Source organism: Pongo abelii, chromosome 14 (assembly GCF_028885655.2).
Source record: "Pongo abelii isolate AG06213 chromosome 14, NHGRI_mPonAbe1-v2.0_pri, whole genome shotgun sequence".
In the NCBI taxonomy this organism is placed as follows: domain Eukaryota; kingdom Metazoa; phylum Chordata; class Mammalia; order Primates; family Hominidae; genus Pongo; species Pongo abelii.
This window is the reverse complement of record NC_071999.2, coordinates 54,406,875-54,433,608: the sequence shown is the minus strand read 5'-3', so window position 1 is coordinate 54,433,608 and position 26,734 is coordinate 54,406,875. Positions and strand designations below refer to the sequence as shown.

The following is a 26,734-nucleotide window of genomic DNA, read 5'->3' as shown; positions in this document are numbered from 1 at the left end:
ACAGAGGGAGACTCCATCACAAAAAAAAAAGAAAAAAGAAAAGATTTTCAAAAAGTCAATTTTTTCACAATTAATGATAAAAACAGTCAAAATTGGTGGCTATACGAGAATAAACCCTTAGTTCCCTCTAATTCAGAAAAGTTCCTCGCAATGCAAAACCTTGACAATTCCACATCAGCTTACATTGTCTATATACTTTTAAATATAAAGTGTAACAGTGTGTTCTTCAACCTACCATTTTTTTCTCCCATCTTTTGATGTCGCTTATAAATATAAAATGCTTCAAAATTAGGTTTATCAAATCACTTTGATTGCAGAATATCACTGGAATCCAACTGTGGTCTCTATAAAATTTGCAGTCCTCAGACAAAATACATCACTATACCATTCTAAACCTGGTATCCTTTGATACTTGAATTTTCAAATAGAAATTGTGGCTGAAGAAACTTTCAGAAATGAGTGACAGTCCAACCAAAAGACAAGTCCATGAATCTTCATCACGTGAATATTTGTAGTGGTATCAGATCATTAACATTATCTTTTTAAAAATAAAAACCAACTCCATCTTTTGGTCCACAAATGGATGAAACATTCTGTAAGGAAAACAATAAAGAATAGTGCAGATTTGTTAAGGACTATATATATATATATGTATATATATATCAGGAAATAATATATTGTTATAACAGCTTGATCTTCTAAAACAGCATGAACCATTACAAAAAACATATGTTATCTGGAAAAAATATGTAAAGTATCAAAATTAGAAATATTAGAGAAGGCCCACCCAATTCTATCACCCATATTTAATATATTTGTATTTACATTACTATCTCCATTTTATAAGTCTTTTATAAAACTTTTAAAAAGGGGATAATACTAACTACCTCACAGGTTGTTCTGAGAACAAGACTTAATTACATATAATGTGCCTGACATATGAAAGATTCAAGGAATACTACCAATTATTGTTATTTTTTCAGAATGTAGTTTTAAAACAAAAATTTGGATTATAGTATGTTTAATTTTTTATAATCTTTCATTAAAAACATTTCCCGCATTTTCCTCCATCACTAATATTTTTGTATAATACAACTGGCTGTACAACATACTTTGGTCAATAACCCATACCTTATAGTACATTAAATATTTTAATAATTAAATTTTAATAAAAATATTAATTAGTAATATAAACCTCTATATTTGATATTTAGATTGTTTTCCTTTATAGATTAATTTTTAGTATAATAAATAATGCTAAAATAAACATACTTTATACATATCTCTGGCAATTTCCCTAGGATAACATATCTGGAGGTAGAATAACAGGTCAAAAATAGATCAACAATTTTAATTCTCAAGATGTTAGTCAAGATACCGTAAATTCTTCTGCCACTTCCACACCAAACCATGGAAATGTTAGGAGATTTAAAATATATATATATAGCCATGCTGAAAACAAAAAGGGAACTCTCTAAGGGCCAAGTCTGTAAGGCCCTTCTGGGGAAAGGAAACAGATGGGAAGCTATAGAGACGATGGCAACCACAATCACAACAGCAAAACGATGGGCAGGAATCCTCTCAGAGGAGATTAATGTACAACTAAGAGTCCTCAAATATCTGAAGAAGGCTACAGTATGAAAGAGACTGAGCTAAAGAAGGAAATCTCATCCATGAAATAACATACAATTTTGAAAAAAGGCCAGTTAGCTATCTTGGATATAAAAACAGTTGTTGAAATAAACTCAATAGATGACTGAATGACAGAACAGACTCACATGAAGAGCCAGTTAGTAAGCTGGAAAACTGAGTTGAGTAATTCACCAAGAACACAGAGCAAGGAAACAAGAGGAGGCACAAAATTGAGAAAATGGAGAGGAGGCAATAATGACCAAGAATTTCTCAGAACTGGAAAACACATAAGCAAACTGAATCCACTGAGTACCAACCAGGATAAAATTCTTAATACACATCGCTAGACAAACTGTGACTAACTTCAGAATATCAAAAACACAAAGTCTTAGATGTTCCCAGAAAAATGTAGATTATCTAAAAGGAAGGTGTATCAGACTAGTAATGAGATTTCTCATCAGAAATGTCAGATGCAAAATGTTATAGCAAAGTCAGTATGAACCCAGAATTCTATATCCAGCCAAGCTATCTTTCTATACCAAAGATGAAAAAGAGACATTTACAGACATTCAAAGAGTCACTCAGAGACTGTGAAAGAAATAAGTATCTGATGATGAAAAATAAACCTATAAGAAAGCACTGAGGTATAAGTGGCAATAGTGAGCAAATAAATGAGTAAAACACACTAATGTTAAATATAAACTGAATTTAATAATAAAGGGAAAGAAAAATTCTTAAAGATATCGTGAGAGAATATGTTCTTTTTTGGAGGAGAGATGGAAGGGATTGTTTCAAGATGAGAGAAAGCAAAGTAGAAGCACGCTAAATTCTTCTTTACAGGTGCCTTATCAAAACTGACTAAATGTACACTTTGTTAGGAAAACATAAATTTAAGAACTGTGAAATGTAAAGTTAATCAACTTAAAAAAAAAAACTGAACAAAGAAACCTTGGGGCTAACCTCAATTAAAAATAAAAGTGATCCCAGCGCTTTGGGAGGCTGAGGTGGGTGGATCACCTGAGGTCAGGAGTTCAAGACCAGCCTGGCCAACATGGCGAAATCCCATCTCTACTAAAAATACAAAAATTAGCTGGGTGTGGTGGTGCGTACCTGTAATCTGGGCTACTTGGGAGGCTGAGGGAGGAAAATTGCTTGAACCTGGGAGGCAGAGGTTGCAGTGAGCCAAAATCACACCACTGTACTCCAGCCTGAGCAACAGAGCAAGACTCTGTCCCAAAAAACAGGTGGAAAAATAAGATATAAAAGATACAAAGAGAAGCTTGTTATATAATGACAAGAATAAGGCCAAAATATGTCAATAATCACAATAAAGGTGAATTACCTATTACAGGGCGGACTCTCAGATTGGATGGCAAGCAAAACCTAGACATGATATTTGAAAATAAGAGACCCATTTAAATTACACGAAATGTCACAGCAAGGCTGAAAACGAAGAGACTGGAAAAAGACATCTGCAATTATAAGAAACATATCAAATAAGAGTTGAATATGAAAATCAATAAAAGACACAAATATTTTATGCTGACAGAACAATTCACCAGATTTAATATTCATGAACCTTTATGTACAAATAACATCATTCTGAAATATATAAAGCAAAATTTAAATAAAAGGAAAATGCACAGATCCACAATTTGGTGATAAAGTAACAAATCTAAGAAACTGAGATAAAGTGGGTAAAAAACCAGAGTATAAAGGATTTAAATGACAAACTAACAAGCTTAATCCAAAAAATGTATAGAACCCTGCACCCAACAGAAAATACTTCTTGTGGGAGGAAAAGCATGAAATTTACAAAAACTATTATGAGACCAAAAGGAATTATCAACAAATTCCAAAAGACTGTTTATACAGAGCATAGTCACTGAATGTAGTAAATCAACCCCCCACCCCATACTACCTGCGGAAATTAAAAAATCAAATTTCCCAAATAATGTATATGGTTTACAGAAGAAATCAAAGGAGAAATTTAAGAACATTTAGAAATGGTGATCGGTTGAACTAATACATTTCAAAGCCTGAAGGATTTTGCCAAAGCAGCATGCCAAGAGATATTTAAGCCTTTAATAAATTTTATTAGCAAAATGAAAATATTGACTTAAACATTCAATTAAAGAAGCTTGGAAAAGGGCAACAAAATAAATAATAACAAATGAAGATAGATCTCTAGCTACTGAAGAGATTTTAAACATCTTAAAATTCAGACAATTTTATGTCAATGAACCTGAGCACAGACGAACTGAACAATTTTCTAGGAAAATATAAATTACCAAATAGGCTCAAAACACTGAAGATATTACTAGAGATGTGTGCCACACATCCCCACCCCTCACTGCTAGTACACTAAGTCCATTAAGTTTTACAGATGAATTGTACAAAACTTTCAAAGAATAGATAATTTTTATCAAACACAAACCTGTTCTGAAGCAGGAAAAATATGGGAAGCTACTAAACTTTTTCTTAAGCAGTTACTCAATTTTTTTTTTATGAGATATGAGATTTTTTTCACTGCTAGTACACTAGGTCCATAAAGTTTTACAGATGAATTGTACAAAACTTTCAAAGAATGGGTAATTTTTATCATATACAAACTGTTCTGAAGCAGGAAAAATATGGGAAGCTACTCAACTTTTTTTTATGAGATAAGTATAACCTTGACATGCAGGAAAAAAACTCAAGGCCCAAATCACTACTGGGTCTTAGACACAAAAATACTGAATAAAGGTATCCAGCAATAGAATAAGAATGTATTACCAAAATAGTTTATCCCAAGAATACCTAAAAAGTTTAACATGAAAAGTTTATCAATGTGAATGCCTATATTAACAGGCAAAGGGAGGAAAACTATCACTTTATGCAGAAAAACAAAACAATTCAATATAAAATTATTCCATGGAAAGTGGGGGGCCCCTTAGCAAATTAGGAAAAAACAGAACTTTCTTATTCTAATCAAGGCTATCTACCAAAACATCCTACTCAATGACAGCAAACGTCATACTCAATGATGAAACATTTGGAGAATTTTTATTAGGCACAAGATGAAGACACTTGCTATCACTGTTTTTATTCAGTATTGTACTGGAAGTCTTAAGAGAAATTCAGTAAGACAAAAAGAGGCCTAAAGATTGGCAGAGGAAAATCCATCTGTAGAACAAATAAGTTAACAAAAAGTCAAAAGCCAAGCAAGAAGCTAAGAGAAAATGTTTTTAATATATTTTAACAATAGCAACAAAAAGGAGGCATAATTAACCATACACACCAAAGTGACTTCTAAAAATACAGTATCCAGGACACATAAAGAACTTAAACAGGTTTTTAAAAAAACTATAGAAATGCATATAAATTATAGGTTAATAAACATAATAGACACTTCAATCTTAGATCACAGAATGAAAATTAAAATTAAAAGTATAATTTGCAGCCATCACTAGGCAAAAATGAAGATAATATCTCATGTTAGTCTAAACTGTAGAGAAACTTAACTCTCATAAACTGCCTGTGGGACGTGTAAATTAGTAGAGGTATTTTTGGAGGCAAATTTAGCATGACCTATTAAAACTAAAAATGCTCACAACTTAAAACCAAGCAATTCCACTTTTAGGTATATATCCTTGAGAAACAGCACATGTGCACAAGAAAACACAAAGATTTTCCTTGCAGAATTGTTGTATGGTGAAAAACTGGAAACCTAATGTCCTCAAGAGAATGGCAATAAAATGTGCTATACAGCACACATCAAACAAAATAGGATTTAACAACAAGACCAATAAAAGAGACAAAGAAATGTTTTATATTAACAGATCAATTCAGTCATACACTGGAACACTATGCAGCAGGTAAAAGAAATGATCCATAAATAACATAATGAGCTATAAATAACGTACAGGCTGCAAAAACAATGTCAAGAAACAAAGCTACAGAATGATGTAGTATGGTATTTTTCCACTAAAAAATTACAAATGTATATATTCACCTATATAGAATATGTAACAGTATTAAAAGGTGTAAGTATTAAAAAACACTTGAAAGCTCTGTACCAAAGTCTCCAGCAGGAGTAGGGAGGGAGAGGAGTGAGGGAATATTCCTTGTACAAAACTTTCAAAGAACAGATAATTTTTATCATATACGAACTTTCAAGCAGGAAAAATACGGGAAGCTATTCAACTGTTTTTATAGGTATAACCTTGACACGCAAGAAAAAACTCAAGGTCAAAATCTGGATTGTGCTCTTTATCTACAAGGTACCAATTTTGTAAAAGAATGTAAAAGTGTACTTAATTTTTAAAAATTAAGTATATATAAATGTTCAAAAAGGAATTCATTTTAAAGCTTTTTATAGCATATTGTCAAACTCTCTTCCAGAAAGGTTCTACCAATCTGTACTTCCACCTAAGCACACTCAGTAATAGTTTAATTTTTTTTAGACATGAGGTCTCACTGTGTTGCCCAGGTTGGTCTTGAACTCTGGGCTCAAGTGATCTGCCAAAGTGCTGGGATTATAGATGTGAGCCACCCACCGAGCACGGCCATAGCTTTTTTTTTTTTTTTTTTTTTTTGAGACGGAGTCTCGCTCTGTCACCAGTGCAGTGTGCAGGGTGCAGTGGCGTCATCTTGGCTCACAGCAGCCTCTGCCTCCCGGGTTCAAGCGATTCTCCTGCCTCAGCCTCCCGAGTAGCTGGGATTACAGGGGCCCGCCACTACACGCCCGGCTAATTTTTGTGTTTTTAGTGGAGACGGGGTTTCACCATGTTGGCCAGGCTGGTTTTGAACTCCTGACCTCAAGTGATCCGCCCGCCTCAGCCTCCCAAAATGTGGGGATTACAGGTGTGAGCCGCCGCGCCCGGCCCATAGCTTTGTTTTTAAGCAGCTCTCACCAGCGTTCACACCTGAAAATTTGAAAACAACTGAACGTGCACAAGTAAAACATTTCCTGGAGAAAATCTGCAAAATACAATAAAGCATAAAGGAGAAAACTTAAACACCATCCCATCATCCAGAGACAACTGGTGTTAATATTTCAGAGAGTAAATGGGCTTAAAAAACTTTTTTCCCCTTCTCACTTTTTCATTTTGGCAGAAAATTAAGCCAGTCTGCTTTGCTTCAATGTATGGTTCCTTTTCGTTTCTAAAAACAGGCTTTAAAAAACACGTTTACCATTTCCTCTCGGCTCCTTACGTTTTAATTGTAACTACAGAACCACGGGTTAAGTCACGCTTAAGAACCACGGGTTAGTCACGCTTCTAACTACTTCACGTGTTCTTATTTAATCCCCCTAACAGTCATGTGGGTTAAATTAGCAGCTCGTTTGCTGATGAGGAAGCTAAGGCATGTCATACCGTAAGTGGCAGACACAAAATAAGGAACCAGGCAGTATGGTTTCAGAGCCTATGCTTTGGTTACTCCATTTGACCTCTTCAAAGTTACTCCTCTCCTTGGCCTCATGTGTTAGTATTTACAGAGCTCACTGCAGGTTTCCACATGCCAAAGAGCACAGTTAATTACATATCTTTCCTTACTTAATTACTTATTGGGCTGTGGCTGATAGCGAGTCAGAAGTGTTACTATCTAATCTGAACTCCGTGATCTTGGATGAATGACTGAACTTGCCGTATTTAAGGGCTCGTGTAACCTTACCTGTGAAATGGGCTAGTGGTTTAACCTTCAAGTTCTGCTTCTGGGTTTTATACTGCTGTCCATTTCCTGCCGCCCCTTTGACAGCCTCAGGTTCCCAGCAGCTTAGGAATCACCTCTCATTAAGGCTGCACCCTGAGACAGACAGGCTGAAATGGAGGTTGGAAACCCAGTGCGCCCGCGGCCCCTTCTGCAGCCAGGACTGCACTTGGGTGCCAGGAGAAGGGAGGCTGCAAGGGTTGAGGTCCAGCCCCTGCTCGGGCGGCCGAGGGCTTCGCGGCGTTTTCAGGTCCTCCGACCTCCCGGCTAGAGGAACTGTCGGAGGCCAGCCACGGCGGTGCCTTGGTTTCACCTGGCTCCGCTGCGTTTTCTACGCCGCCCGCCTGACCTGAGGAGTGAGCTCCGCCAGCTCCGCTGGTAAGGCTGGGTTCCTCCGCGGGTGGGGCTCTCCTCCGACGCCAAGCCGCCCAAACCTCTCGAGCGCAGGTGCCCTCTGGCCGGGAAGTACTTCACCATTTACTAGCCTTCATCTCAACCACAACAGTCCCGCCCCGCCTCTACCGGGGATGAGGGAAGGCGGAACCTCCGCCGGGGACCAGGCCGACCTACCTAAAGTGATCACTACATGGGAGGAGTCGGACGCCGGCCGTCCCACCACCCAGCCAGGAGCCCATTGATTGGTCGCACTCCCTACTGGTTCACGCCTCAGAGACTCGGCGAACTTACCGTTGGCACCGCAGTGGCGCCCGAGCGCGCCGCCTCCCGATTGACTGCTAGCGCTCTCGGCTTGTCTCGCGCTCTCTAGCTGAGCCAATGGAGTTACTCGTAGTCGAGAGGCCGGCATCACTGGAGTGGTGGCGCAGCTGTTTCCTCCGGTAGGTGTGGGACTGCCATCTTGTGTGTGGCTGGGACTGGGTTTCTTGGGGGTTGAAAACTTACATAGCGCCTCGCCGTAGTGGAGGGGTCCGGAGAGAACGTTGGGGTAAAGGAGAGGCCTAAGGGAGGAGACCCAGCGCCTTCCCACTTGCGGAAAGGATGGGTTTCCTGGGCCTGCGTCTCATCCCTGACTAGAGAGAGCGAGGAATGGTGGTGGTGGTGGTTGTGGTGGTGGTAATAGTAGGGATCCCAGGTTTTGGTTTGTTGATCATTGTGGGGGCTGGGCGGGGTCTTTGATGCCTTAACATTGGTTCCGGGGAGCTCTTTTAGTAATCTTTGTCTCGCAAAGATTCTGACCATCAATCCCCTTTGACAAAGGAGGCTAGCTGATTAACTGCCTGACTGAGAAAGGAGCAAAGCTAGTAACGGAAGGGGAGTGCCTCACTACTATCCTCAGGTTCAGAAGAGACCTCCTCTTCTGTCCTTTTCGAGGGAGCGGCTGCTAAACAGTTTGTTCTTCGCGGGGGTTACTCTACTAAGGCCATCCTTTGGTAATAGTGGGCGTCAAGTTCTGCGTTTGGGCAAAATTGTACATTAGCGGGTAGCCAAGCATTCCTGCAGCTGTCTTTTTTTTTCTTTATTTTAAGCTAGAAAGTGGTGGTCTTGCAGAAACGGGGCGTGAAGGAAGAATTTTGTCAAATCTTGATTTCCCCGATAACGATATGTTGAAGATTATAAATCTCTGGGTCTGCCATGACATGCTTGGTCACTTCATGGAGCAGGAGGAGGCTTTGTTAGGGAAAGCACCTTAATTTCTGAGCTCTTTTTGGGGTAGGAGGAAGAAGACAGGACTTAACCTCGTTTCCCTCCTTTTTTTTTTTTTTTTTTTTTTTTTAGCATTGTTGTGGACGGCATTGCATTGACTTTCATTTGAGGGGAAAATGTATTGGATCTGAAGACCAAGCTGATGAAAGGCTAATATTTTGTGGTAGATTTTAGCAGTTTGACTTGCATGAAAAGAAAGCCGATATATTATTGCCTTGAGCTTAGATTTCAGTTATTCAGGATTAACTGATGAACAACCTAATCAACAATACATGATAAAGACATCTCGCATCAGGAATACCAAAAAAAAAAAAAAAAAGCAAACAGCAAAATAATTGATGTTTGTTTGTTTGTTTTTGTTTTTGTTTTTTTGAGATGGAGTCTCTTGTCACCCAGGCTGGAGTGCAATGGTGCAATCTCGGCTCACTGCAACTCTGCCTCCCTGGTTCAAGCGATTCTCCTGCCTCAGCCTCCTGAGTAGCTGAGACTACAGACACCGGCCACCACGCCCAGCTAATTTTTGTATTTTTAGTAGAGATGGGGTTTCACCATGTTGGCCAGGCTGGTCTTGAACTCCTGACCTTAGACGATCTGCCTGCCTCCACCTCCCAAAGTGCTGGGATTACAGGTGTGAGCCACCGCACCGGGCCTAATTGATGAATTTGAAATTAATTTTGAGCAGGGCTCCATGGCTTAATGCCTGTAAATCCCAGTGCTTTAGGAGTCTAAGGAGGGAGGATTCCTTAAGGCCAGGGGTTTGAGACCAGCCTGAGGAACAGCGAGACTCATGTCTTTACAAAAAAAGCCAAAAAATAGCTGGGTGTGGTGGCATGTGCCTGTAGTCCTAGCTATTGAGGAGGCGGAGATGAGAGTTTGAGGCTGCAGGGAGCCAACCACTGCACTCAGCCTGGGCAGTGGAGTGAGATCCCAACTCAAAATAAATATAAAACAAATTTTTAATTCCTTTTTTTATTGCAGAACCTTATAAAACCTAAGTTGCAAGAATTCAGGTATCAATAAGTTGGTGTTGATTTGGTAGCTAAAGTACATGTAAGGAAAAGTTATCAAGATCAGCTAAAAGATCCTGGGTAAGAAACATCAATAACAGTAGGAGGTCAGTGCTAAATAATAATGCTGTTTAGCATTTAGATACAAGTGCTAAGACATTGGTATCTCATTCACGGCATATATTAGATAATATAATTGTTCAATGAGTAAAAGATGCAGTAATTGGGAGGTATAGATATACCTTTTTTTTTTTTTTTTTTAGCCTAATTGAAAAGTTGTTGAATCTGCTTTCTGGAAAACTTGACTTTCAATTTGGATTAAATTTATTATTGTATCCAATTTAAACATACAAATAATGTTAAGGATAGGTTCGTAATCCTTGGCCTTTACAAAAAAATTTTAAAGACAGAAAATTTGGATAACTAAGGTGAGTCCTCAGTGATAATGCTCTATTTGCCATTGTTTTCTTGAAGGCACATAAAATCTTTTTTTTTTTTTTTCTGGAGACAGAGTCTCACTCTGTTGTCCAGGCTAGAGTGTGCAGTGGTGTGATCTCAGCTCACTGCAACCTCCACCTCCCAGGTTCAAGTGATTCTTGTGCCTGTAGCTGGGACCACAGGTGTGCACCACCACACCCAGCTAATTTTTGTATTTTTGGTATAGACAGGGTTTCACCACGTTGGCCAGGCTGGTCTCAAACTCTTGACCTCAAGTGATCCGCCCGCCTCGGCCTCCCAAAGTGGGTACAGGCATCTTCTATGTAGTTAAAATTTAAAACTTCAAATCCTTACCTTTCTCTTTTGCCCAGCTGGGTAGCTTCAGTCTCCAAAATGCCTTTCCTTTTCATCTTTCTACTCTCAGGGCCACTGACTTAATTTAGCTACTATTTTTCTTTTTTAAAAAAACATTTTAGGCCAGGCATGGTGGCTCACACTTGTAATCCCTGCAGTTTGGAGGCCAAGGCTAGGGGATTGCTTGGGCCCCGGAGATAGAGACCAGCTGGGCACCATGGTAAAATGCTGTCTCTACCAAAAATACAAAAGGTTAGCCAGGCATGGAGCCATGTGCCTGTAGTCCCAGCTTCTTGGGAGGCTGAGGTGGGAGGATCACCTGAGCCCAGGAGGTTGAGGCTGCAGGGAGCTGTGATTGTGCCACTGCACACAGAGCTAGACTCTGTCTCAAAAAAAAACAAAAAAAAAATTTTAAATAAACATTTTATCATTTCTAGGAGCCAGGAAATTAAACAAAATCTTAGTGCTCCCTTAGCAGCACATACACTAAAATTGGAACTATACGGAGAAGATTAGCATGGATGGCTCCTCCGCAAAGATTACATGCAAATTTGCAAGGCATTCTGTATTTAAAAAACCATTTATGTGACATTGAATTATTGACAAAGCCCACACTCCTCAGTTTGGAATTTCCGTTAGTTAAGATATAGGTTTGGCTACTGTGATGGAGAAATTTAAGAATAATTGTGACCTTAATACAACTTTTTCCAATGGAAAAATATGAGCTGATCAGGTGGCTTTCCTACACACAGTTGTCAGGGGCCCATGCCCCTAGCATATTGCTCTGCCATTCTTATCATGCAGCTCTATCTTGTGGACCAAGATGACTGCTTCACATCCTATTGTTACATACCACATGCTTAAATTGAAGGGTAAAATGTGTTGTGGTAGGGAACATAATATTTGCAAGTGGTAGTAGGAGTAGGACTTTATTTCACTACCTTAATTTTTTAAAGGTCATTTTTACATTGCCACAGGAAAAACTTTTAAGTAATAGTTATATCACTGCTGTTAGGATTTCATGAGCTTTTAATTGTTCTGTTAGGTTCCTGACAGTTATATTGGGGAGAGAGTAGGGTAACTTGTGCCTTTCAAATACTGTGCTTGTGGCTTGTATTGTTACTTGCAGACCTGGGGCCTACTTTGTACTTTGCATTTCTCTCTGTAGAAATGGTTCCCACTGCCAAAAATCACATTTTTTTTTTTTTTTTTTTGAAACGGGGTCTTGCTCTGTTGCCTAGGCCGGAGTGCAATGGTGTGATCACAGCTCACTGCAACCTCCGCCTCCTGGGTTCAAGCAATTCTTCTGCCTCGGCTTCCTGAGTAACTGGGTTACAGTCACCCACCACCACGCCCAGCTAATCTGTATTTTTAGTAGAGACGGGTTTCACCATGTTGGCCAGGCTGGTTGGTCTTGAACTCCTGGCCTCACGTGATCCATCCACCCAGCCTCCCAAAGTGCTGGGATTACAGGCATGAGCCACTGCGTCCAGATCACATTCTTCTGGAAGTAATTGATGCTTAGATCAACAGCTTCCTCCTTTTTGTTTGTTCGTTTGTTTTTGAGACAAAGTTTCCCTGTCACCTAGGCTGGAGTGCAGTGATGCGATCTTGGCTCACTGTAACTTTGACTTCCTGGCCTCAAGCAATCTTCCCACCTCAGCCTCCCTCGTAGCTGGGACCACAGATGTGTGCCACCATGCTCAGCCAATTAAAATAATTTTTTTTTTTTTGTAGAGACAGGGTCTCCCTGTGTTGCCCAGGCTGGTCTTGATCTCTTGGGCTCAAGTGATCCTCCCATCTCCATCTCCCAACGTGCTGGAATTACAGGCACGAGCCACTGCACCCAGCCGCCTCCTTGAAATATAGACAGGTTTCATTCAATCACAATCTTTTCTTACTCTATACAGTTGACCCTTGAACAGCATGGGTTTGACCTATTTGGGTCCTCTTATACACAAAATTTTTTCAATAAATATGTTGGAATAATTTTTTGAAGATTTGTGACAGTTTGAAAAAACTCACAGATGAGCCATGTAGCCTAGAAATTTTGAAAAAATTTTAAAAAAGATATGAATGTGTAAAATATATATAGATATTGGTGTATTTTATCTACTACCATAAAATATACACAAATCTCTTATAAAAAATTAAAATTTACCAAAACTTACACAAATGCAGATTGTACTTGGCACCATTTGTAGTGGAGAGAAATGTAAAGTGTAAGGATGCAGTATTAAACCGTAACTGCATAAATGACTGCAGTACATAGTAAATGACTATAGTACTTACTGTATTACCATAATAATTTTGTAGGTCTCTCTGGTTACTATTGTAGTGAAGTGAAGTGCTGTGAGTATCTGCTTAAAAAGCCCTGTGATGCTGATCATCTCCATGTGAGCAGTTCATCTCTCCAGTAAATTGTGCATGGCAGCGTAAAGTGATCTTGCTGTTCGCACATATTTTTCGTGGTTAGTGCAATACCATAAACCTTGAACACCATGGGACCCATACAAAGTACCTCTAGTGATGTTGGAAGTCCCTGCAAGAAGCAGAGAAAAGTCATGACATTAAAAGAAACAGTTTAAATGCTTCATATGTACTGTAGATTGAGGTCTGAAGCTGCTTTTGCCTGCCATTTCAAGATAAATGAATCCAGCATAAGGATCATTGTAAAAAAAAAAAAAGAAAAGAAAAGAAAAAAGAAAAACAGATAATTCATGAAGCTGCGGCTACACCTGCAGATGTGAAAATGTTCCATATTTTGCAAAATGCAAAATGTGTTAATATTATCAGTAAGGCTTCCAGTTGGCTTCCAGTCAACAGTAGGCTATTAGTTACTAGGGGAGCAGGAGACTGCATGGGGTAGGGAGTGTATATACCTCTAATCCCCATTGTTCAAGGGTTTGCTCTACTCAAATTCTTAATGTGTACATATTTTATAATGTGAGAAACAACTCCTTCTTGGGAGGCAGTACTCCTTCTGGAGTCTAACAAAGTGTTTTGTATGCAGTTGACATTTGATAAATGTTTGCTCATTTGAAGTATATTTCAAGTTGAATAAAGAATTGAGTGAGAAGCTGCCAGAGTAGGCCTATTAGGCTTTACATGAAAAGTGTGTAATCTGTACCTTTGGAGAATGTGCTCATCTCTTACAAATCAACAAATAAAAACATCAATACCCCGATAGAAAATGAACAAACTACATAAATAAGCTCATGATAACAGAACAAGAACAAATGGCTTACATTAAAAAAATTCTAATTAAAGAAATAATGAAATTATTTCGTAAACCTCTATAAAATAATATAGTATGGGATATAGAGAGATACAAATCCTTAGTCACTGTTTGTACAAAAGTATACTTGCATAACTTTTTAAGAAAGCAATTTGTCAAAATGCATCAAGAAACAAAAGTTCGTATACCTTTTGACCTTTTCTAAGAAACTGGTAAGGAAATAGAGATAGAATCAAAGCTTTATAATCACAGTGTAATTTTGTACTTGTGAAAAATTGGAAATAACAAATATCTAATGGTAGAAGAATGGTTTTATAAATTATGACACATCCCATCATTATATTCTTCAGCCTTTTAAAAGGAACGTTTTCAAAGTAGTGGCATAGGCTATTGAATGACATAGGAAAGTGGTTACCATTTTGTGTTAAATGAAAAAAGTATAGAATAGTCATTGGGAAAATGCAAATTAAAACCACCATCATTGGAAAAATACAAATTAAAACCACAGTGAGGTACTACTACACAACCTCTTACTCAGAATGTCTAAACAAACAATACATTTCCTGGCAAGGATGCAAAACAAGGAGAAACCTTAGTCTTGCTGGTGAGACTGCAAATAGTACAGCCACCTAGAAGATAATTTGACAGTTTGTTATAAAATTAAACATATCACATGATCTGGCAAGCCCACTCTAGATTGAAATTTACCACCAAGATAAGAGAGTTCCAGTAGTTTTTCATCCTTGTCAGCACTTGGCATTATCAGTTAAAATATTTAGCCTTTATATGAAGTATGGAGGGGTATCTCATTGTGGTTTTAATTTCCCCTTTGATGATTGTATGTTTCTCTGATGAAAAGTGAAATGAAAACCTATATTGGCTGCTCTGCAAATATTTATAGCAATTTTATTTGTAATTGGCCAAAACTGGAAACAACCAGATTCCACTAGGAAATAGATTTTTTAAAACTCCAGCATGTCCATACAGTGTAACATAGGAACCTCCTTTTTATTTTCTTTAGAGATGGGATCTCGCTATGTTGCCTAGGCTGGAATACAGTGGCATGATCACAGCTTGCTGCAGCCTTGACCCCCCAGGCTCAAGTGAACCTCCCTCCTCAGCCTCAAGAGTAGCTGGGACTATAGATATGTGCCACCATGCCTGGCTAATTTTTTGTAGAGATGGCATCTTGCTATGTTGCCCAGGCTGGTCTCAAACTCCTGGACTCAAGTGATCCTCCTGCTTTGGCTTCCCGAAGTGCTAGCATTATAGGCGTAAGCTGCTGTACTTAGCCTGGAACCTCCTTTTAGTATATAGTTATATAAATACATGGGAAAAGGGAATATATATATACACTAAATCATTATAAGAAAATCATCAAAATAAGCCATAAAACATTGCACAAGATTATGGAAACATACCCCAAAAATGTGGCCACAAAGCAGATGAAAATGACAATCTGAATATTTCAGAGTAAGCTAACAGAATTTAAGGAAAAGATGAAGTCTTTGAAAGAACCACATAAATCAGAAATAAGAGCTCAGACAAGATAGGTAGGAAGTTCTAGCCAGAGCAATCAGGCAAGAGAAACAAAAGGCATCCACATAGGAAAAGAAGTCAGACTCTCTCTCTTTGCTGATGATCTGATTGTATACCTGGAAAACCCTAAAGACTCCACCAAAGGCTCTTGGAACTGATAACTTCAGGAAGTTTCAGGATACAAACTCTGTACAAAAATCAGTAGCGTTTCTGCACCAATAATGTTGGAGCTGAGAGCCAAATCAAGAATGCAGTCCTCTTTACAATAGACACACACACACACACACACACACACACACACACACACACGCACACATACACACAATGCCTAGGAATACCTCTAGCCAAGGAAGTGAAAGATCTCTACAAGAACTACAAGACACTGCTGAAAGAAATCATTGATGACACAAACAAATTGAAAAACACTCCATGCTCATGGATTGGAAGAATCAATATCATTAGAATCACCATACTGCCCAAAACAATCTACACATTCAGTGCTACTGAATGTGTAGCTTGTTTCAAATTATACTTTGAGGCTACAGTAACCAAAAAAGCATGGTACTGGTACAAAAACAGACATATAGGCCAGTGGAGCAGAATAGAGAACCCAGAAATGAAGCTATACACCCACAGCCATCTGGTCAACAGAATTGACAAAAGGAAACAATGAAGAAAGAACTTCCTATTCAATAAATGGTGCTGGGATAACTGGCTAGCCATGTGTGTAAGACTGGGCTTCTACCTTACACCACATACAAAACCGGACTTCTACCTTACACCACATACAAAAATCAATTCAAGATGGATTAAAGATTTAAATGTAAGAACTCAAACTGTAGGAATCCTAGGAAAAAATCTAGGAAACATTCTGGACATCAGCTTTGGGAAAGAATTTATGACTAAGTCTTCAAAAGCAATTGCAACAAAAACAAAAGTTGACAAGTAGGACCTAATTAAACTAAAGGCTTCTGCACAGTAAGATAAACTATTAACAGAGCAAACAGATAACCTACAGAATAGGAGAAAGTATTTGCAAACTACGCATCTGACAAAGGTCTAATATCCAGAATCTATAAGGAAGTTAATTCAACAAGCAAAAAAAAAAAAAAAAAACCATTAAAAAGTGGTCAAAAGACATCAACAGACACTTCTGAAAAGAACAAGTGGCCAATAAACAGATTAAAAAATGTTCCACATCACTAATCATCAGTGAAATGCAAATCAAAACCATAATGAGACATCATCTCACACCAGTCAGAATGGCTTATTAAAAAGTCAAAAAACAACAGGTGTGGGCAAGGCTGCAGAGAAAAGGGAACACTTATACACGGTTGTTGGGAATGTAAATTAGTTCAGCCACTGTGGAAATCAGTTTGAAGGTTTCTCAAAAAACTCAGAACTACCATTTGACCAGCAATCCCATTATTGGGTGTATATCCAAAAGAAATTGTTCTACCAAAAAGATACATGCACCCATATGTTCATCATAGTGCTAGTCACAATAGCAAAGACGTGGAATCAGTCTACGTGTCCATCAGGGATAGATTGGTTACGTATGAACCATGGAATACTATGCAGGGAAGGAATGCAATAAGGGTTGAAAAACTAACTGTTGAGTACAATGCCCAGTACCTGGATGACAGGATCAGTCATACTCCAGACTTCAGCGTTACACAGTGTACCCATGTAACAAATCTGCACGTGTATCCCCAAATCTAAAAGAAAACTTGAAATTATAAAAAAGTAAATAAAATTCACCTTTTTCTATGTTTTCAGGGGAAAAAAAGAAATGAGATGGCTAGGCCATAGAAGGAGGTGCAATGAGAGCAGACAAAACTCAATAAAAGATTAAGAAAAAGACAGTTTAAAGTGATGATTACATTAGAAACCAAGAGTGAATATACATCGCAGAAAGTACAATAAGAAAAATAGAAAAATGAAGAAAATAAAAAGATTTTTTAAATGGAGTCAAGAGGTGACAAGACAGGCAAAGAGAGCCAGAATAAATATAAATGGAGTTCCCCAAATGTAAGCCCAAGGATAGTGGTGATGTTTATGTAACACTGAATATACTTAATGCCACTTACTAAATACTTTAAAACAGTAAATTTTATGTTACTTATTTTACTACAGTAAAACAAAGCAAGCCAAAACAATGGACCAGAACAACTATTAGGACTATAATTCAAGAACGCTTAACATTAAAGTAGGTTTAAATGTAACATATGTTGAAAGGCATACTGTAAACCTGGAGAAATCAACCCACAACAGTTAACACTGGGATGTGGTCCTGTAAAATTGTTGGATTTTTAAAAATAAACCCTTCTTGCATTGATGGGGGAAATAAAAAGGGCAGGTCACTTGCAAAGAAAATCAGATTGGATTTTTGGTGGCAACATTTTATGTCAGATATTAAGAAAGTATTTATTCAAAGAAATAAAATAATTCCTGTCTCACCAAACTACCCTTCAAGAATTCAAGGCATTGACAAACATTTATAAACATGAAATAATTCAAGGACAATGGCTATAATTGTTCCCATGAATCCTTCTGAAAAGTATACTAGAGAACAAATTTCAGACAACCAAGAAATGATTGGAAAATCTTCAGCATAAGGTCAGGTGGTGAGCAAATCGAATATGTTTTGTGTGTAGCATCAAGATTAAGAGATGAGGATAATGATGATAGAATAGTATGTAAATATTACATGGTCTGACATTGTAGAAATAATATAACCCGCAAAAAAATGGGAGGAAAAGAGGAGGGTGAATGAGAAGTAGAATAAGGTTGTTTGCCTCTTAGGAATTAGCTGGGAGAAAAAAAGCCCTTGAAGCTGACAGGTGGAAGCTTAAACATACTCAGAAGTGCAAGATAGAACACTAATAAAAATAATACCAGCTGGACACGGTGGCTAATGCCTGTAATCCCAGCACTTTGCGGGGCTGAGGCAGGAAGATTGCTTGAGCCCAGAAGTTTGAGACCAGCCGTCCTGGGCAACATGGCGAAACCTCGTCTCTTAAAAAAAATAAAAAAATAAAAAAATTAACTGGGCATAGTGGCACACACCTGTAGTCCCAGGTACTTAGGAAGCTGAGAGGTCGGAGGATCTCTTGAATGCAGGAGGTCAAGGCTACAGTGAACTGTGATTGCGCCACTGCACTCCAGCCTGGGCAACAGAATGAGACCCTGTGTCAAAATAATAATAATATTAAATAATAATCAGCAACTTGCAGGGAAGCTTAAATTTCCCTTCTGAAGGTTTGATAACTGACTTGGCTGAACTAAACTAACAGTAGGTTAACAAGAGAAAACCCATACAAATTTATTGATGTGTAAGCATACATTAATAGCTAGCAAAATGTCTATGGTCATGCAGGGAAATCAGCACTGCAGTCTAGCAGAATCCATGGAGAAGTGGCAAGCGAGGTGGAGACTGTAAAAAAGAGGAGAGGTTGCAGGACCTAGGGGTAGCAGAATACAGATAATTCCCAGAAAGAGAAAGCCCCACCCTGAATAGAGAAGTGAGAAGAGGTGTAAGATCCATTAGACAAAATAAGAGACTTGAAAGAAAATGAGACCAAAGACACAGTCTCAGGAAAGTACTGCTTCTGGAGAGAGGAAAGAGGGTGCCTTGGAAGGGTCACCATCTACCTGGAGGCTTGGTGATAAAGAGAAGAGGTAGTAGAAATTAAGGATCTTGGTGAAACAGAATAGAAAATAGATAATCATTTCTCCCACCCAAAAAGGAGTCATTAATTAAAAACAAACAAACAAAAAAAACAATTCATTAGGTACTATTTACTAAGAAATCCAGTTAAGTCATCTAAATTCCTTGCTTCTGCCTATACACAACTATATCTGGTTTAGGAAAAATAAAATACTTCAAGATGAACAGAAGATGGCAGGCAACATCCATATAAAGTTACTGTAGCTGGAAAACAAAATGATAGTCAAAACATTTCAACTGGGCCGGGCACAGTGGCTCACAGCTGTAATCCCAGCCCTTTGAGAGGCCAAGGTGGGCGGATCACTTGAGCCCAGGAGTTCGAGCCCAGCCTGGGCAATATAGTGAGACATAGTCTCTACAAAAAATAAGGAAAAAAGTTTTTAAAAAATTTTAGCTGATGAAAAGTCTTCCCGAAACATCCAACTATAGCACTAAAGAAAACTGCAACACAGTACTCCTACCAGAATTTAAAATATCCTTAAACTAACATTTGTAGCGATAAAAAGTCTCAAATCCAAATTCAAAACTGCAAAACAAATGGACAAAAAGAGGAAGATATGAAAAGTGAATTTACTGAACTCAGGAAATAAAATGAATCAAAAGAATAATCAGCTTTTAAAATGAAGTTAAAGCCAGATGCAGTGATGTATGCCTGTAGTTCCAGCTATTTGAGAGGCTTGAGCCCAGGAGTTTGAGGCCAGCCTGGGCAATATAGAGAGACTCCTGTCTCAAAAAAAAAAAAAAAAAAAAAAAATCATAAAGAAAGAAATGAAGCTAAATTCCAAGGTACATAAGAAAAGATTGGACTGAATATAAGGAGCATTGAGAAAAGGTATGAAAACAACCAAGAGAATGAAAATTAAATGAAGAAAGGTTAAAAAGTAATAGAAAGTGATTGATATAGAAAATAAGTAAAAGTAGAGTTCCTAAGAAGAAAAAAACAATAGCAAAGCTAATAGTTAAGCTTCAATCCATGAAAACATTCTGGAAATAAGAGATGACTCCAATCTACATGTTGAAAAGGCTCATTGTGTACTGGGAAAATTGATCCAGAATGGTCAGTTCCAAGTCATGTCCTAGTAAAACAGTTGGACTTTCACAATGATGAAGAAAAATTCCTCTGGGTTTCCAGACAGAAAGGAGAGGTTAGCAACAGACTTCTAAACAGCAACATACAAAGCAAAACAGCCATGGAACAACATGTTTAAAGTCTACGAAAGTATAAGCCAAAGATTTTATAACTATGACTCATTCTTAAAGAAAAACCATGGTAAGTCCTACTATATTAATAAAAAAGTATTTAAATGGTGAAAAATGCCACGAGCAAAGTCAAAAGGCAAGCAACAAAGCAGGGAAAAATATTTGGACTTATATCACAAAGAGCTAACCTCCTGGATAAAAACACCTTCGTAAAATTCCAGGCAAATAAGACCATCAACCTGGTAGGAAAATGGGCCAAAGATATGAAAAAGAAATGCACATGACAGACATATAAAAGATGTTCCAGACTGGGCATGGTGGCTCACACCTGTAACCCTAGCACTTTGGGAGGCCAAGGTGGGCAGATCACTTGAGGTCAGGAGTTTGAGACCAGCCTGGCCAACATGGTGAAACCCCACCTCTACTAAAAATACAAAAATTAGCCAGGCATAATGGTGAGCACCTATAATCCCAGCTACTGGGGAGGCTGAGGGGGGAGAATTGCTTGAACCTGAGAGGTGGAGGCTGCAGTGAGCCCAGATCGTGCCACTGCACTCCAGCCTGGGCAACACAGCAAGACTTCATCTCAAAAATAAAATAAAAGATGTTCCACCTTCAGTCATACAAAGAAAAATACAACTTAAAGCTATGTTAAAGCATTTCTCAACAAAATCCAAAAGTTATACAATAGACCCTGTAGACTGTGGGGAAATAGGCACTTCTATATGTTGCTGGTAAGGATACATAAGCATAAACTGCATGGGAGGGAATAGTCAAAGGGAGGTTAGTCACAGCAGCATATTATTTGCATTTGCAAAAGATTGGAAATAACTAAAATGCCCTTTAATAGAGAAGTGATTGCATAAACTAAGGTGCATCCAGACAGTACAACAGTCTGCAGGTAGATTGTGCCCCTTCCAAGTCACCGTCTTTCCATAGAGGTCATAAAAAAGAAGGGAGAAAGTCTCTATATACCAATAGAGAATGATCTGTAGAATACATTAGGAAGTGGAAAAAACAAAGGCATGGAAAAGTATGCAATCTATCTGCAGAAGGAAGGAGCAGGGTAAAGGTGCCAACAACAGAAGAGAGGTTTCTCTAAATAGAAGTTGTTTCTATAGTTTTAACCCTAAATCATGTATGTCTACATATTCAAAAGTGGGATTAAATAAAAAAGTAGAATGAAAGAAAAATCTGAAAAGGAAATGAAACAAGTTTACACAACTATATCGCATTTTGGTGACATAACCACACATAAAAAAGGAACAAATTCTAGTGGCTCTAGAACATAGATTTTGAAATGTACTTTCTTGGTGGGATATATTCAGTAGTAGTACTATTGATGTGCTGCTATTTTGAAAGCATTAAGTGTTGCAAAATGTTTTTGTTTTTTATTTTTTTAATTTTATTTTTGTAGAGATGAGATGTCACCATATTGCTCAGGCTGGTCCCAAACTCCCAGGCTTAATCCTCCTGCCTCGGCCTCCCAGAGTGCTGGGATTACAGGCATGAGCCAGTACACCTGGCCTAAAATGTTGATAATTGTTAGACAAAACCATAACATTTATCAAGGCTATAACTTAAGAAAATTTAGCCTGGAAATTCCTTTGACTGAGTAAAGTGAAAATGAAGCATAAAATTACATAGGAAAGCTAACATAATAGAGTTTGTGTTATATGGTAGGCACTTTGCTGACACTACATATATGCTATATCATTTGTTTCTTGCAGCTATACATTGAGACCCATCTTATTTTCCCACTAGGTTCAGAGAGATTAAAAATTTGCTTCAGATTAGCCAGTTACTAAGTAGAAGATTGAGATTTAAACCCAGATTGATGTGACTCCAAAGCCTGTGCTGTTTTTCCTACATCATTGCAGGATATCCTCAAATATTGAGAAGAAAGAATATCAGGAGCAAAGTGTTCTAAGTTGCTGCTCAGAACGTAAAGATGCGAACCCCAGATCAGTGGTTTATTCATTCTTCATGCAAGAGCAATGCACTAAAGGAGAGAAGTGTAAGTTTTCTCTTATTTCTGATGGGGAAACAAGCACACACATACACACTCTTGTGATGGAGATAGATTTTACAGAAATTGCCGTTGGTGACTGAAATTAGTAAAGGTGTGAACTAAAAGTGGTTAAGTAGAAAAGAAAAAATCTGCCAGGCATGGGTTTTCATGATGTTGTTAAATGCAAGAAACCCTTCAAAGCTTCCCTTTATGACCATTCAGTGCACTTCTATGTTTTGTGCTATGAAACAATAGAAATATGAAAGAGCTAAAATTTTACTGAACATCTAAGGGGAAGAAAGCATCCTTCAGTCAGGAAAGCCTTCCCACAGCCTTTTTGTAAACACTGATCTTTAAGATACTAGTTTAAATAGTGTTTCTTCCTTTTGAAGATGGGGGCTGTTGGAGATTTCAGAGGTACTAGAGCCCCCTTTACCCAAACTAACGCTTTATACTTCTACTGGTTTCCCTTGATGATAAATATATTTTTCATTCAGTTCAATACTACTGTTTGAAGGTCTGTCACTTGAGTTATTGGGATATGAAAATTTACCTGTTTTAATTTGATGTATTAGTATTTGATTATGATGGAAATTTAATTTGTAATTCTGTATACCTGATAGCAATAAGAAAATATGTTGGATTTACTATAAAGATTTTAAAAATTAATTTTAAAGCTTTTCTTTTTGTCAGAAGCTGTGGTGATCAGTGACTTTGGTGAAAGCTAAGAAGGTTCAAACAAATTTGCAAATGATATACAACTTCTAAGGTAAGCTACTATGATGACTCAGTCAAGATTTTAAGTGCTCTTGACAGATGTGTAGACTATACTCAACATACCAAAATAAAATGTATCAAGAATAAATATAATATTGTATTTAAATTTTATAAAGCAGTTGCAGAAATAGTAGACTGATTTGTAGCAATATAATAGACTAGAGAGCCTGAATTCCTCCCTCCACCGAACATGTAAAGTACTAGATTCAGTATAAAAAATATCCTTTAACATGAATGGATGAGCCCATTAAGAAAATAAGGGAAACTTTCTGGGGCTAGAAACAAAACAAGTATAATATATCCTTTGAGATAAGCAGGTGCTGAAGTCATTGAATACTTTGGGGGCATCCATGGATTTCTGTTGGCATTGAAGCTTTGTGTAAGGAGCAGGATGAGGACTAGAGAAAAAGATCCCTGGGTCCCATATAAAGGTAAGAAGCCTGATCAGAGACCATCTTGCAAAGATATTCAGTTCTGGGTAGACTTAAAATCTTCCCTAATAATTCTTGGTTATCAGCTCACATTCACTTGAATTTGGGGCCTTAATTTACACAATTTTTATAGTTTCTAAAACTCCACAAGTGGAGGATTTTAATTTAAATTGGACCTCAGTCTGTAGTACTCTCAGGTACCTTGTAAGAACAATAAAAAATCTTCCATGGAGGAATGTACGATCAATGCATTCATCAAATAATTGTAGTTAAAATTCAAACAAATAAGCTCATACACATTTTTTAAAATTACAAAATGTAATAAGGGAGAAAACATCAAAACACCAAGAGCAAGAGTCAGCAGAAACAGCAAACAACTGAAAGAGATCTATAGAGATTTAGATTATTAGAAATATACATTACATGAAATAAATATGTTTATGACCAGTTGCAGTAGCTCACACTTATAATCTCAGCACTTTGGGAGACTGAGGCAAGAGGATCGCTTGAGCCCGGGAGTTCAAGACCAGCCTGGGCAATATAGTGAAACCCTGTCTCTACAATAAATAGAATTAGCTGGGTGTGGTGGTGTGTACCTCAGGAGGCTGAGGTGGGAGGATCGCTGGAGCCTGGGGGTCAAGGCTGCAGTGAGCCATGGTCACACCATTGCACTCCAGCCTGGGCAACAGATCGAGAGCTTGTATGTGTGTATAAATATGTACATATGTACATAGTTTAATATGTTCAATAAATAAAATAGGGATTATAAAACAAAAATAAAGAGTAAGAGGCTATAAAGTGACCAGGTACATTAAAAAAAGAATTGGCAAGAAATAAATATTCGTTTTTTTGTTTTGCTTTTGCTCAGCTTAGTTATTTTGAGATTTATCCATATTGTCTGTAATGTATATTAATAGTTTATTCCTTTTTATTGCCAAGTAGTATGTCACTTTATGAATATACCACAATTAGTTTATCTATGCTGTGTAGATGGAGATGAATTGTTTCTAATTTTTAGCTAACACAGATAAAGATACTATGAATATTCATGTGTAAGTTTTTATATGGACATATGCATTCTTTTCTTTTGAGTGAATTCCTAGGAATGGAGTGGTAGGTAGATTTTTATTTTTTGTTTTTTATTTTATTTTTTATTTTTATTTTTTTAAAGACAGAGTCTTACTCTGTTGTCCAGGCTGGAGTGCAGTGGTGCAATCTTGGCTCACTGCAACCTCCACCTTCCAGGTTCAAGCAATTCTCCTGCCTCATAAGTAGCTGGGATTACAGGAGTGTGCCACCAAGCCCAGGTAGTTTTTTAATTTTTAGTAGCAACGGGGTTTCACCGTGATGGCTATGCTGGTCTGGAACTCCTGACCTCAAGTGATCCACCCACCTTGACCTCCCGAAGTGCTGGGATTACAGACGTGAGCCACCACGCTCAGCCTTTTTTTATTTTTTGAGAAGCTGCTAAAACCGTTTTCCAAAGTAGTTATTAACAGGTAATTGAATAACAAAATTGTGGTATATCTATACAATGGAATACTCCTCAGCAATATTTGTAACAAAGTGGATGAACCCCAGAACAATTATGCTGTGTGGAAGAAGCCAGACAAAAAAGAATATATTACATTTATTAAAAATTCTGAAAAATATAAGTGCTGTATAGCAATGGAAGGATATCAAATACAGAGGAGACAACAAGGGAAGGGAGGAAAGGAATTCAAAGGGACAGGAAAGATTTAGGAGGTTCACTATCTTGCTGTGATGATGGTTTCACAGGTACATACACATATGTCCAAACTTTTTGAGTTGTACACTTTAAATATGTGCAGCTTATTGTTAATTATTTCTTAACAGAACACTTTTTAAAGAAATAAAGCCAGAAAATAGAAACAGTGACTAGAAGAACGTGTCTTGATAATAATTCATGTGAAAGGCTTGCAGATTGAGTTTCTATTTGGATTATATGACCATTAAGTCTTTCAGTGCAATTCGATGAAAATAGGAAGAGAACAGGTATGATACTTGCAGTATTAACAGGAATTACGAATTAGGATTCAAAGATTTGATAACATCAGCAAAGATAGCCTTAGGCAGCCGTATCGATACCAGTCTCGCCTCCAGATCAGAAACATCCAGACCCCGAGACCAGACAACTCACCTAGAGTGTACTTGAGAAAAAGTTTAATCTCTAGGATAAAATAAGAAATAACTAAAATCATTAATTTCTTAAATCAAGGAGAGTGAGAGTATCACATAACAAGCACAGGAAGCTAAAAAACTCTTGAAAATGATTGGTGAGAAAAGAAACGTATAGTTAGTAGGAAGAATTAATTGAAAAAGGAGAAAAACCCAGTAACTTTTTCCCTGCCCTATATGCCAGTGGCTGACCAGTGCCCCTTCTGAATGACCCATTTGTCTTCTAAAATAGATAACGTTGGAGCACTTTCAATTAGGTTATAGCCACCTTGTGTGGGTCTGGGAGCTGTTTTGTCTCTTTTAGGTAATGTTTACGCATGCCTTACTGATTTCCTATGGCAGATTTTATAGTTAAATTCACAGCATTTATATTATTTATAGTAGTTCCACATTATTTGGGTTATCTTAATCCGCCCAACTATCTATAGCAGTTAGCAGCATGCAAAAGGGCATCTTTAGTTAAGTACAATTTTTGAATTCTGCAACTAAATTTAAATTGAATATCATAGATCAAAATAAACTCCAGGCTGATTAAAAGGAGAATAAGTATTATGGCTGGTAGCATGTTTATCAGCTTTTTGGACAGCTAGTAACTTTTCCATTTTGGAGTGAAAAAACAAAACAAAACACTGAAGAGCATTTTTTATAGAATTATTATATAACTTTTTTTGTACAAATGAATGTTGGTTAAACTAAAATAAAAAAGGTAACATTAGAAGAAATATTTGAACCAAATAACAAAGCTTGTTTATGAGAAATAACTTATTAAATTTTATAAAAAAAATCTCAAGACTATAGTAAATGAAATACAGATATGAATTTATA

General features: G+C 37.5%; 2 protein-coding genes and 1 non-coding gene across 22 annotated transcripts in view; 2 read left to right on the top strand and 1 right to left on the bottom strand.

Annotated features, from left to right (window-relative positions):
* SETDB2 (SET domain bifurcated histone lysine methyltransferase 2) overlaps positions 1 to 8,236 on the bottom strand; it is a 50,450-nt gene extending 42,214 nt beyond the window's left edge. For 6 of the 11 annotated variants that reach the window (XR_008512898.2, XM_024257673.3, XM_054529525.2 and 3 more), the window contains exons 1-2: positions 7,288 to 7,418; positions 236 to 593 (exon numbers count right to left, since the gene is read on the bottom strand). Coding sequence is in view for 9 of the 11 variants with exons in the window: in XM_024257673.3 (XP_024113441.2) it covers positions 236 to 251 (16 nt within the window). In the remaining 2 variants the exon portion in view is untranslated. Of the gene's footprint in view, positions 1 to 235; positions 594 to 7,287; positions 7,901 to 8,010 lie in introns of those variants that run through there. The other 5 variants (XM_054529521.2, XM_054529526.2, XM_054529520.2 and 2 more) reach the window with 5 other exon arrangements.
* CAB39L (calcium binding protein 39 like) overlaps positions 8,033 to 26,734 on the top strand; it is a 141,749-nt gene continuing 123,047 nt past the window's right edge. For 3 of the 10 annotated variants that reach the window (XM_024257672.3, XM_054529534.2, XM_054529533.2), the window contains exons 1-3: positions 8,033 to 8,159; positions 22,372 to 22,508; positions 23,199 to 23,271. The gene's annotated coding sequence lies outside the window, so the exon portion shown is untranslated. Of the gene's footprint in view, positions 8,160 to 10,293; positions 13,256 to 22,371; positions 22,509 to 23,195; positions 23,272 to 26,734 lie in introns of those variants that run through there. The other 7 variants (XM_024257671.3, XM_002824269.6, XM_054529530.2 and 4 more) reach the window with 4 other exon arrangements.
* On the top strand, positions 11,248 to 11,357 carry LOC112128628 (U6 spliceosomal RNA). The gene has a single exon (XR_002911122.1). It is a non-coding gene; the product is annotated as a U6 spliceosomal RNA (small nuclear RNA).